The sequence below is a fragment of the Notamacropus eugenii genome, chromosome 4 (assembly GCF_028372415.1).
Source record: "Notamacropus eugenii isolate mMacEug1 chromosome 4, mMacEug1.pri_v2, whole genome shotgun sequence".
Taxonomy (NCBI): domain Eukaryota; kingdom Metazoa; phylum Chordata; class Mammalia; order Diprotodontia; family Macropodidae; genus Notamacropus; species Notamacropus eugenii.
The window spans coordinates 327,801,677-327,815,105 of NC_092875.1; the positions used below are offsets into that span (position 1 = coordinate 327,801,677).

The window sequence follows — 13,429 nt, forward strand, 5'->3', positions numbered from 1 at the left end:
AAAATAGTCCAGCATAGTAGAGTAGTATTCAGTTAACCCAAGAATTCCAACTACTGGAATAAGAATTCACTGTTAACAACAAAAAACTGGAAAAACGGATAAAATTTAGATTTAGATAAGCATCTCAAACTGCATATATCACAATAAGCTCCAAATAGATACATGACCTATATATAACAGATCATTTCATGAACCAATTAGAACAGAGAGATACCTTTCACATCTGAGGAAAGGGGGAAGAATTCTTGACTAAACAGGGGATAGAAAGAATCATAGACTATAAAATGGGTAATTTTGATTACATAAAATTGAAAAGCTTTTGTACAAACAAAAATCAATGTATTTAGAATTAGAAGGGAAATAATTAACTGGTGGGAAATCTTTGCATCAGATTTCTCTGATAAAGGCCCTTTATGTATGAATTTAAGCAACTTATACAAATGTACTAGAAAATGAATCACATGGAAGGCTATTTGGAATTATGCCCTAAAATTGTTAAACTGTATATATACCTTTTGATTAAGTGATACCACTATTAAGTATGTGTCCTAAATAAATCAAAAACACAGGAAAAGGACCCACATGTACCAAAATATTTATTGCTGAAAAAATTATGGCATATGAATGTAGTGGAATATTATTGCTCTGAATAACAAATAGGACAGATTCAAAGAAATCTAGGAAGACTTATGTGATGTTTTATAGAATAAAATGAGTAGAACTAGGAAAACAGTTTATACAATGACTACAAAATTATAAAGGAAAAAAATTGTGAAAGATTTAAGAACTATGACCAGCGTGATGACCAATCACAACTGTAGAAGACTGCTAATGAATCATGTTTCCCAACTCTTGGCAGAGGTGGTGAACTAAAGGGACAGAACAAGACAGATATTTTCATACATAACTGATTTTTAAAATTTGTTTTGTTTAATTATACTAATTTATAACTGGAGGTGTGTATATGTGTGATTTTTTTTTGCCTTCTGAAGTATGGATGGGGAAAATTAAAGGGATAAATGAAGAGTTAGTAGCTTGTGATACTCCCCCTAAAAAAAGAAAAGAAAGAAAAGAATGTCATTGAATTAAGAAATAGGAAGTTGTGAAGGGGACAGAGACAAACAGGGTAGTATTGGAATTGTCATATTAAATTTAATATATACTTTAAAAAACCGAGCAGTACATAGTAGTTATTCATGGTTCTATAAATAATCCTTTTCTTAATTCTTATCTATATAAGGAAATGTTTATATTTGTGAAATTCATAATAATAATAAAATTAAAATAAAAAATAAAATTAAAATATTCACAGCATTCAATTTTGATTGTTTTGTTGTTTTTATTCACATTATTTTAGTCATTATGTTTATTGTTTTCCCAGTTACACTTATTTCATTTTCATTTCACATTGATTTCACTTCTTTTTCAATTGTCTTTTTATTCTCATCAATAAGTCACAACTAGAACCCAGGTCTCTGGACTTTTAGTCCAATGCTCTACAGACATTCACTGTCTTGGTTCACAAAATTAGAGGTTCTTAATCTTTTTTGTTTCATGGATCCCTTTGGCAGTGTGTTGAAACTTATAAAACTTTTCTCAGAATAATTTAGTTAGAGGTTGCTGAAAATAAAGAGGTAATTTTCCCCCACTCAAAGTTTATGTATTTCCTAAAATTAATCAACAGACCTTTTATGGGTACATGAATCCCAGTTAAATAACTCTTGTAGTAGATGAGTATTCAGTTCTGAATTTTGTTTTGTTTAAGTAGACCAGGTCTTAATTAAAGTATTTGGATCAGTTAATTAATTTTTGACTCACTTAGGACAGAAATTTGTAGATTTTTTTCATTACTAGTAGTAGTAAAAAAAATTATATATGCCATAGTATATAGTATAGTTTAAAATCCATAAATTCATGAACATGCTTGAATGGATATGACCAGTACATACCAAAGTATAGTTATCATAATTGAACACTTGTAACATTCATCTTTAACAAAGACTTACTAATGTGGACACTTTTACATGTAGGAATGTATTTTATAGGTGCTACATCTTAGTACTGTGATTCTCAGCTATGAATCTAATAAGATAAATTTTCCTGATTTTCTTTGTCTATACCAAATTCCATGCTTATTTTAATCAATTATGTATTTTTCCTTTTAAGAGTGATTTACATATGCTCTTAATAAGAACTATTTCTTCTTTGAAGTGGCTGCTACTGGTTGGTGAAAAATTAGGAAAAGAGCCAGTTCCTCACTTTGGTCTTCATTGCATCATAATTCGTTCAAATTATTAATTTAATTTTAATATTAAATCTATGATTTTATAATCTTCTTTTGAGTATATAGCACTAATGATGTCAGTCTCATATCTTGTGCATCTCATTCTGAATTTTCCTTTTGGAATAACAAAGGCAAAGAAGATCTATGAACAGAAGTGCAGAGATAAAGATGAGGCAGAACAGGCAGTGCATCGGAATGCAAATATAGCAACACCAAAGCAACAAGAGAAGGTAACTGAAAAGACGGTCTTTCAACCTAACACAACTACTTCACTAGCATAGCTCATGAGCTTAAAAACTGAAGAGAAATAAGATTAGGTCTAAAAGATTGTTTGAAGGCAACTAAGAAGCATAATTACTATCAATTATGGATATCATCTTCCTTTCAAGATCATTGTTATTCAAAGCACACTAATGATATTATTGGGATTTGTTTTGTGACTATTTTAAGGACTATGATTTTAAAATAAATTTCTTTTCAATATTATTGTGAATGATGCTTTCATCTGAAAGGATGAATTATCCATTTAATTTTCCAACATGTGGGATATAAAGATTACTAGCAGTGAGAAGACAGGACTACTTTTGTACCTTGGACAGTAACAAGTGGAAGAGCATGCATTGCGAATACCTTGGGATGCTAACAATAAAACTAAGACTCAAAGTGAAGCTATTGGTAGGATTACAACTTTCAGATACTCTGATCACTCAACAGTACACCTAATTTTAAGCACTGACCCAACACATGGATCACCTGGAGATTTGATCTTGTACTCATAGTCTCAGATGACTGTACACTAATGTGCACAGTATTGCTAATAAACAAAGGAAACATGAATTTTAGTGCCAGAAAGTAAATATGGCTTGTAACTTAGGCCAAGAACTCTTCAAGGGAACAGTTTAACTTTTTCAAAAGGAACAGTTCAAGGGGTGGTAGAATAGCATTGTATTGCAAGAAAATAAAGACCTCAAATCCATAGACCTGAAGGTTGAGCTGGGAGGAAGCATGGAGAGAACATTAGGCTAAAGATCAAAGAGGAAAGAGACATAGAAATAACATTGACATGGAAGCATGGGCATAACCAGGGGGTATTCTGGAGCTAGTATGAAATGACTGGAGAGAACCAATAATTACATTTTCATTGTGAGCATTTACAACTGAGAAGTCAGCAAATGCTACAAATTGGGCCTTATTGTTTTCTTGATTGTCTAGACTTGAGAAATAATGAGATTAAACCTAAAAGTGTGTCATGTAAACAACTTTTCTGGAGAGCTAGTTGTTAAACATTTATCATCATACCCTTGGGCTTACTCTAAAGTAATTTATTGGTTGCACAAAAATATAAACCTTGTTGAAATAATATATAGGAAATTGGTGGCATAGGAACAGTGTTACAATGGACAATTGAAGGAAGATCACGTCATTGGAGTCTTACAATGTTAGGGCATGGTTTGGTTACAATTCATTAACTTTATTGTGAAATAGAATGATAAAGAACTTTGGCAAAAAATTACCATGTAACCTTGAATTATCATGATAGATGAGGAAAATGGACACAATTTTAACTGAGGTTTTAGAAAGGAGAAAATACAGATAGGATTTGGAAATTCATAGAAAATATTGATATGATTTCATGGTCAGTTCTCTGACTGGGAAAATGTACAAAATGATTGTGTAGATGTAGTTAAGGATAAATACAGAGGAGTGGCACAATCCAGTCAGAATCGTGTTAGGAGTGCTAAAGGCCAAAATAAGTTGAGGCTTTTGAAGAATGATAAAGAGAACAAAATTTTAGTTTGTTGGTGGCAAAAAACCAAGAACAGAAGTCATAAGCTCACTTCATCAGGTTTGTGGAAAAATGATAGATAACAGGGAGAAGATGGAACTATTCAATTCCTATATTGTTTCTGGTTTTTTTCCATCAAGAATAATGATCTTCAGATTGAGAAATATAGAATAAAGAGAACTGAGGAAAATTAAAACCCCAGTCAAGTAAGGAGTTAGTAAGAGTACCTACCTGCCCTAAAAACATTTGAACATGATTCCTATACTTTGAAGAATTCATGATGAATAGGAAAGATGTTAGAAATACAGATTAGAGGGTTGGTGTGAACAATAGCTTGTCTCAAAGAAATTTGGGAATTTTAGTGGATTGCAAATTAAACATGAGTAAATAGTGTTGAATAGTCAAGAAGTACTTATGAACTTACCACGTGCCAGGCACTGTACTAAGTGCCTGGGGATACAAAGAAAGCTACAGCATTCAACAAAGCTAATGTAATCTCAGATTGTGTTGAGAGGTTTCATGTCTAGGACTCAGTGGGTCCCATTGTTCTGTGTCCTTGTTAGACCACCCTTGAAACATAATATTTAGTTCTGGGTACCACATATTGGGAGGGACATTGATAAACTAGAGAGTATCCAGAGCTGGGAAACCAGGGTGGTGAAGGCTTCAAGTTCATGCCATGTCAGGATGAGTTGAAGAAACTAAGGTTGATTATACCTGAAAAGAAAAAACTTAGGCAAGGTGTGTCCTCAAATATTAAAAGAGCCATCATGTGGGACAGGGTTTCTACTTGTTCTGCTTGATGCTAGGACATAGAACAAGGAGCCATGGATTGAATGATTCTGGAGGTTTCTCATTCCCTTTTTGTTTTCAAAGCTTTTTGTGAAATTGGCCACTTCAAAGACTGCTGCTGAGGACTCTGGTGAGTGGGGCTATCTTTATAATCATATTATTAAGTATTTAGTATGTGCTGTACACTGTGGTGGATACCAGTGATATACATTCAAAAATAAAACAGCCTCTGCCTTTAAGTAGCTTATATCCTCCTGGGATTAGAGATTGCCTACAACATATTCACAGATAAGTAAATATAGGATGTGTGTATATACACATATATGTACATATATATGACAATAATGCTTTAGGAGAGGGCAGTAACAACTAAGGAAATCTCTTATGAATGCTATACATTTTTAATGGTTATAGAACATTTTTTCTTTGAACCCGCAATGCAACTCAAACACGGGGTATTCTTTCCTCTGGCAAGTAAAATGAAGAAGTTGCCTTTGTTATTTGCTAAGCTGAGTCCCCAACCATTTTTAATAAAAGGTTGATTTTGAGTGTCTTTGAAATAAACAAGATCCTGGGAAAGAGGAAAAAAGCTAATAGAATGAGCCCTTGAAACGCACTGGATTTGGACACTGAGAACCTGGATTAGAATCCTAACTATGCCACTTATTACCTCGGGCAAGTCATTTTCCCCTCACTGGGTTTCAGTTTTCTTATCTACAAAATGAGTGGGTTTATAATAGATAGACTTTAAAGTCCCTCAATCTATGACCCTGTCCTTTTCAAGGAGGGCAGCATTGTCAGAAGCTAACAATGTATCTCCTTCTCTTTGGTACCTTGGCATTTTAAGTGGAGTGCTTCAGTGAGGGGAACAACTTCTTGTTACGCTGCTGTCTGTAAAGTCTGCCACTGCCTGGGACAGGACTGTTGTGGCAGCAGCTTTGTGATTCATCCACTGGGGACCCCTGCTTTTAACATGATACGAAGTAGAATGTGTCAATCCACATGGCTCTGTAGCTGGCATTGGGAAAAAAGTAGCTAACAACTGTGAGCATGGTTGCACTGGTTCCAAGAACTGTCTGCTCATCAGTTTGCAAAGCTGTAGAACAGTCAGCACACTAGATAGCAAATCATATTCTTCTGATGACTTGGCCTTCTTGTTGTCTTTTATATTGGGAGAGAGATAAAAATACCTTTACAAAGGACTTCTCTCAATTTAATAATGACCATTTTATTTCTATTCAGAATTTCTCTACCATCCTTATTTGGTTTATTTTCCCATTTTCTCTCAACTATCCTTATTTGGTTTATTTTCTCAATTTTTTCTCTACCACCCTTATTTGATCTTTAAAATCTACTCCTTTTTCTTGCTTAAAAAGAAACTCTTTTCTTTAGCTCTTCTAGGAATTATTGTTGGCTTGTTTCCAATCTATACTTTTCTTTGAGGCTTTGTTTGTAGATGTTTTCAAGTCATTGTCTTCTTTTGTGATTGTCTTAAACTTCCCTGTCAGTATAGTTGCTTTTCATGATCAGATTCTTTTTTTCCCCTTTACTTATGGCTCATTTTTCCAACCTATTTCTTCACTTTGGACTTCATGTTAATGCTGGGGTCTGCTCACTTCTCAGGGCTTATCTGGCCAGAGCTTCAGTCTTTTTAGGTCCTTTGACTGTTGCACAGCTCAGTGTGGGTGCCTGTAATTTTTTGATGCTTCCAGAGTGGTATGATCTAGGATAAAGTCTGTTCACTGCCCTCCTCGTCTATACAAGTTTGTGACCAGGTCTGTTGGCATTTATGTGGTTGAGTTTCTGTAGACTGCTGCTAGACTCAGTCATAATTAGCCTGCTCGAAGATTCTGTAAGTTTGTAGCAACTCAACTACTACCTCTTGTTTTTGCTCTTCCGCTCTGATTATCCCCACTATAGGATTAAGTATAGGAATAAAGGTTAGAACTGAGTTCCCACTCTGTTCTTGGGCTCTCACTCATACAGCTATGTTTCTGGAACTTCTTTTTTGCTCCTAACACAAATAGGGGATGCTGCTCCCTCTGTGATGCAGTTCTGGGTAATGGGCAACAGAGTTGCCAGATGGAACTGTTCTTGCTCCTAGTGCTAGTAATGTGGTTCCCTAGGATTTCCTTTTGCCTAGGTGCTTCTTGTCCTGATATTCCTTTTATCATGCATAGATGCTGGGATGCTTCCCCATGCTGCTGCCAACCTCTCCCTTTCCCCACTGTGTTGCCCTGTAATCCTGGCCAGACCCCACTCCACTATCTGCAGATCTGTCTCTCTTCCTTAGCTACCCTAGGTTGGAAAAATGACTCACTGTGACTTTTTCTTGGTTTTCCAGAATTAGGTCTGACAAACTTTCTAGTTCATTATGGAGAAGGTTGTAGAGGACGTAAGGCGAAAAAAAAATTGTTTCTTTTCACTCCACCATCTCGACTCTATCCCTCTCCATACCCCTTCCTTTCCCCTAACTTTTACTAAAAGTGAAAAGTGTTACTGTATTTTAAGAGCCAGAGATGACAAGCAAAATCTCTGATCTGTAGTTCTCTTTCCTGGTTCTGTTCATTTAAAAAAAAGAATTGAGTTCTGCTGATTGCCTTTGTTACTATGTTTGTGTGGTGCAGTGGATAGAATACTAGGTTTGGAATCAGGAAAAGCTGAGTTTGAATCCAGCTGCAGACACTTGCTAACTGTGTGACCTTGAGAAAATAACTTAAACCTCTTGTCTTCTTCATCTGTTAAAAAAGGGATAGTAATAGCATTTACTACTCAGTTCTTGTAAGAATAAAATGGTATTTAGCGCCACACAGTGCCTTGCACATAGTAGGCATTTATTAAATACTTATTTCCTTCCCCTCCTTCTTATTAGCAAAAGTGCTGATGGGAAATACAGTTTTTCACAGATAGAAGGAAGGGCTTAAGTATTATGAGAGGTTGAGGTTGGACAGGATGGGGAAAGTCTGATAACCTTTGAACCCCACTGAAAAAGGAACCCAGAGGTACAGACACATATCAGTAATGAACTAATTGCAAGGGAAGAGCACTGCTGTCCCTGAACTGAATCTAATCCTGAGCAGTTGGAGCCTTGTCTGGCTTACTGACCCATTTAAGGAAAGATTTATTGGATATAATTTTGTTCTTTCCATAATTACCATTATTACTACAACCTGATAAATTTTCCCCTTTTCCATTTCATCCCCCTACCCTGCCTCATAGTTGCAAGGAGAATTGGCCTTGCATACCCTTTTGAGTTTCCAATTCTCTTTAAATTTGATTTGTTGAATATACTCTTATAGTGGGTTCATCTCCAGATAATTAAATTGATTATTGTTGCATTCTTAGAGACTGCTTGCTATAATGAAGTGGATCATACAGTGAGGAAGGGAAAAAGGGAACCCATGGGCTCGGTAGAATGAACCTTGATTTTATATTAAGGTGTACTCTTCCTTCCTCCCTCCTTCTCCCACTCTTTTTCCGCAAAAGGGCTTCCTTTAGAAAATGAGGCTATTGATAACTTCCATTTCCCAATTTCCTAGGGAGCACATGAGGATGAAAGAGATAATGATGTTTACAATATTCTTAGTATTCTTTGGACAGGACTCTGGATAAACAGAAAGAATTTCTAATTGTTTTTTCTGTTTACAAAATCCTCATTTTGGTCTTGCTAATTTCCATTTCTCTTGCAGACAAAACATACTTGTTGAACATCAGTTTGCTGGAGAAGATAAGAGAAGACTGGCAAATTGAACACATCAAAGCCTGTGAGGTAAATTCGTCAAGAAACTGCTTGGGATGGGAGAGGCTGCCTCTGAAAACTAACATATGCAAGCAGAGGCTTTTCTCTTTGAGGAGACATTGCAACTGTCATAGAATTGTAAGATATAAGGGCTGGAAAGGACCTTATAGGTCATATAGGATGAGTGCCTGGATGCCTCTTTTGACTCTTTTTGACTCTTTTGAGACAGGATAGGATTTGCCTAAGGTCTCAAAGGTGGAAGAATTGGGAGTAGAACTCAGATTTCCTGATTCCCAGTTCTTTCTGCTTAAACTTTCAGAATGTGAAAGTGACAAACCTGGCTTTCTGTTTTCAAAATTTTCTCCTTCAATTTCTTTTAACATTTCTTAGAACATATTTATTTTCTTTCAATTATATTCAGGATTTTTTAATAGAGTTGATTCTCAATCATTCATAGCAAAGGAAGGGATTAAAGCTTTGGTGCTGGTAAATATAAAATAGCAGCTAATCCACAAGTAATTTCTATTTCTTCAGGGAATATATGTGAATAAACATACATACACACATGCATAAACACATATGTACATAATACATATATTCAAATGTATGTATAGGTTGCTTTTGAAGACAAGAGGACCTAGGATCAAATTTGCTATAACTCATACTACTGAGCTAGTGATTTGCATCTGTAGTGGGAGTTTATATACCAGGAGTTTCCCTAAACCAAGAAAATCACAGGTTCAGGCATCTTTTTCTCAAATTAAAAGATTCTGATATGTTATGCAGTTGATTCAATGGTATCCAACTCTTTGTGACCCCATTTGTAGTTTTTTTGGCAAAGATAATGGAATGATTTGCCATTCCTTTCTCCAGCTCATTTTAGAGATGAGGAATTGAGGCTGACAGGGTTAAGTGACTTGCTCAGGTTCACCTACTTAGTAAGTGTCTAGAGGTCAGATTTGAACTCATGAAGATGTCATTCTGATTTCAGACCCAATACTCTATCCACTGCACCACCTAACTGCCCACATATTGATACGCTGTAGATGTAGATATAAAATGAACTATATATGTTTATGTCTACATGCCTATCTCTATCTATCTATATCTACCTACCTATCTATCTATCTATCTATCTATCTATCTATCTATCTATCTATCTATGTATCTATCTATCTGTCTGTCTATCTGTCTATCTATCTATCTACTCCCTACTTATCTTTTGATATAAATACTAAGAGGCAGCTAGGAAGTACAGTGGATAGAGTGCTGGCTTAGAGTTAAAAGAAACTGAGTTCAAATTCCAACTCAAACACTTAATAGCTATATGACCTTGGAGAACTTAATCTTTATTTTCCTTAGTTTTCTCAATTGTAAATAATAATAATAATAACAATAATAATAATTGAGAATAATAGTAGTACCTCCTTCCCAGAGTTGTCGTGAGGATCAAATGAAAAAAATATTTGTAAAGCATTAGCACGATGCCTGGTATGTAGTAGGAATTATATAAATGCTGGCTGTTATAATCACCACCACCACCACCACCACCATCATCATCATATTAGGAATATAAATTGGCTATGTAGATTTTTAGAATGGTTTCCCTCCTACCCCCTCCAAGTCTTGACCATGCCCTCAATTCTGATCCAACCTTCCATCAAGTCATCTAACATTTGTGGAGGTGAAAGAAAGAGGAAAGACCACAAAAGAAATTCAAGGGATAGTAGGTTAAGAGCTTATGGGAAAGGAAGGCAAAGTAAATTTCTAGATCAGTTTACACACATTCAAAATTTAAAAAAATTGAATTTGTATTGTTAACTTTTAAAGCATCTTTCACTTGCATTCTCATTATATCAACAGAACAGCCCTGTAAGGTACATAGACCAAATGGCGTTTTCCACATTTTCCAGATGAAGAAGTTAAGGCAGATGGTGATGAAGCATATTTCCCAAGGTGCACAACATCAGTGGCCAAGCCAAGACTATAATCCAAATCATCTGACCTAGTCCACATCCCATTGTTTCTCAAAAGTGGATGTCGGTGGGTGAGATGAATTCCATTAAAATAAAAAAAAAAACCTAGAGTTTTAGGTCCTTCACTCCCCATACTATTTCTCATTATAATTATTAAAACTAATTTTTATTCCCTGAGTCCATAACCAAATGGTAGGAGGGAGTTGGCGTAGAAGTTTACTGGATGATGGAAGGAAGCCAGTTTGAGTTTAATACACAAATTGGGTAATGTACATTGATCACTGACTGTTTTTTGTGTTCCTTAAGTTATTGCCAATCTAAAGACTACATCACACAATACCCTTTCCCTGCATAAATGTATACATCAATTTATATCTCTTTAGTTCTTTGAGATTCAAGAATGTGAACGAATAAACTATTTCCGGAATGCATTGTGGCAACACACGAATCAGCTCTCACTTCAATGTGTCATAAGTGATGAGGTAAGCAGGTCCACATCATTTCCAAATCTGTTAGGTAGATTTTGTACTAAATTATGGAATCTTAGAACTGCAAGCATGGTGAAGTAGAAAGAGAGCTGGATTTGTAGTCAAAAGACACGAGTTCAAGTACTGACCTTCTACTTACCATCTTACCTGCATGTCCTTAGGCAAATTACACGTAACCTCTTTGGGCTTCAGTTTTCTTATATGCAGAAGATTAGGAGATCAGACTCAGTGACCTACCTGTAAGACATCTTCTAGTTCTAGATCCCCTATTCTATGGAAGATAATTTAGAGTTCTAATCTAGGCATTCATTTTACAGATGAGGCCACCGAGGCACAGAGAAGGGAAGTGGCTTGTTTATGCTTAGATCCTGAGCCAATACCAAAACCAGAATTAATATCTTTTGTTTCCTAGCCTAATGCTCTCATCTAAAGACATGCTCATTTATAGATAGTAGAATTCAATTGTCTAAGCGTTTCCCTTCTAAACTTAATAAGCATCAACAAAAATAAAGAAGCATTCAAAATAAGTAAAATCATAAAACCATAAACATAGTATCCTATATATTGTAATAAAGAAGATAGTAAATTAACAAATACATGCTTGAAAAGAGAAATATGGTCATTGCCTCTTTCTTTCTGTCATCTTTAAAGTGAAAATGAATCTTGAAGACTGGACATTGAAGCATCTAAATAGCCAGGGGATCATTTAAAGGGAGCTTGTTTGTTTAAATGTATCCCAAGCTGTCCTTACATAAGATGGATTCATCAAAGACTGGAAACTGAAATGGGGATTGCTGCCTTTTCTATAAGCACAGCTCTGTTTAGGGGTCAGGCTATGAAGGCAGTTTAAATTCAGGTATTAGGTACTAGACTATAAAACTTGTATTTGCCAAGACATCTCTCTTGCCTCTGGGTCTTTCATTGTGGCCTGAGGGCCTGATCAAGCTCTCTGGCTGGGAAATCTGACTGTAGCACCTATGATGTACTAAGTACCTTAGAGCATGCAGAGGTTCATAACGCAGAGTTTGAAAGAGTTGGTTGGGGAAATGAGACACATGCACAGAAAGTTAAGTACAAATGTGAAAGTTACATAACGTGGCAAGCCATAGGGAGAACAAGTGCCAAATAAGTGGTTTATAGCTATACTTCTTAAATTGTAGTCTGTGGACCCAGAGGGTCTCCAAGACCCTTTCAGGAGATCCACAGGATTAAAACTACTTTCATAATAATACTAAAATATTTTAATTTCTAATATTGTAAATTTTGATAAATGTAACTTGTATAAACAAAAGGTCCTTGGGGTCCTCAGTAATTTTTGAGAGTAAAGGGATTCCTTAGGACCTTAGGATCAAAAAGTTTGAGAACTGCTGGGTTAGAGCAATAGATGTTATGAATTCATCATGAAGAAGAAATTGCCTTTAAAAGGAAACTCTACCTCTGAAGATTAGGTCAGGGTCCAGGTCACCCTTAGGAGGTTTACAGGGTAGAGAGGACAGGTTTGGTTAGATTCTGTCAGGAGCATGATCAAGTCCTGGAAAAGTTCAGTTTTGGTCTGGAAGATCTGTAATGGCCACTGGGTGACCTGAAACAGACTTGAGCCTCTTGAACAGTTTTAGAATGACTCCAAGTATCCATCAAACTAGATTGGAAATTGATGCCAAATTAGACCAGAATGAATTCTCTCTTCTCTGCCTCTGTCCTTATTTAGTGCACTGAGACAAGATCATAGATTTCATTTTGGAAGGGACCTTAAAGTTCATCCACTCCAAAGCCCTCATACTGTGGTGAGAAGTAAATGATTTGTTGGGAGTTTTACAGCAAGTATCAGGGGCAGAGTTTGAAGAATCCAGGTGTTCCTGAAATTCTAGACGTGCTGCAACTAGTTGAGAAAAAGATTTGGTCCCAGTTTTCTCTGGACTAACAACAGGCTTAACATGAATTTTCCTTCTCACCCTTCTGACCAGTAATGTAATAGACTCAATTATGTGAGTGAAGAGGGGCTTTGTGAGTGAAGAGAAGGGTACTAATGTGAGAGGTTTGGGAAACAACATAATTTGTCAATTGATTAGGTGTAGGGGTAAATGATAGTGAAGAAATAAGTCAGACAGTAATGTTGAGAACCTGGGTGATGGGAAGAATGGTTGTGCCCTCAGTAGAAATAGGAAAATTCAGGAGTGAGATGAGTTTAGGGTAGGTAATGCATTTTACTAGAGAGGAAATTTCAGCATTCAAGATCTTTGATTAAGGCTTTGTCCAGGGATGTTGATGCTTTAGGTAAGGTTGTGCTGATGAGTAGTTAATTTAGAATCATGAATTGAGGTCATAGAGATAGGATGGAAATTTGTAATAAATTTTTTGTGTCAG

At 35.8% G+C, this 13,429-nt stretch overlaps 1 protein-coding gene across 3 annotated transcripts in view; it reads left to right on the forward strand.

Annotated features, from left to right (window-relative positions):
• PSTPIP2 (proline-serine-threonine phosphatase interacting protein 2) overlaps positions 1 to 13,429 on the forward strand; it is an 80,197-nt gene that overhangs the window by 59,031 nt on the left and 7,737 nt on the right. For 2 of the 3 annotated variants that reach the window (XM_072605229.1, XM_072605231.1), the window contains 4 exons: positions 2,416 to 2,514; positions 4,947 to 4,992; positions 8,552 to 8,631; positions 10,961 to 11,059. In XM_072605229.1, coding sequence (XP_072461330.1) covers positions 2,416 to 2,514; positions 4,947 to 4,992; positions 8,552 to 8,631; positions 10,961 to 11,059 — 324 coding nt within the window. The remainder of the gene's footprint in view (positions 1 to 2,415; positions 2,515 to 4,946; positions 4,993 to 8,551; positions 8,632 to 10,960; positions 11,060 to 13,429) is intronic. The other variant, XM_072605230.1, reaches the window with a different exon arrangement.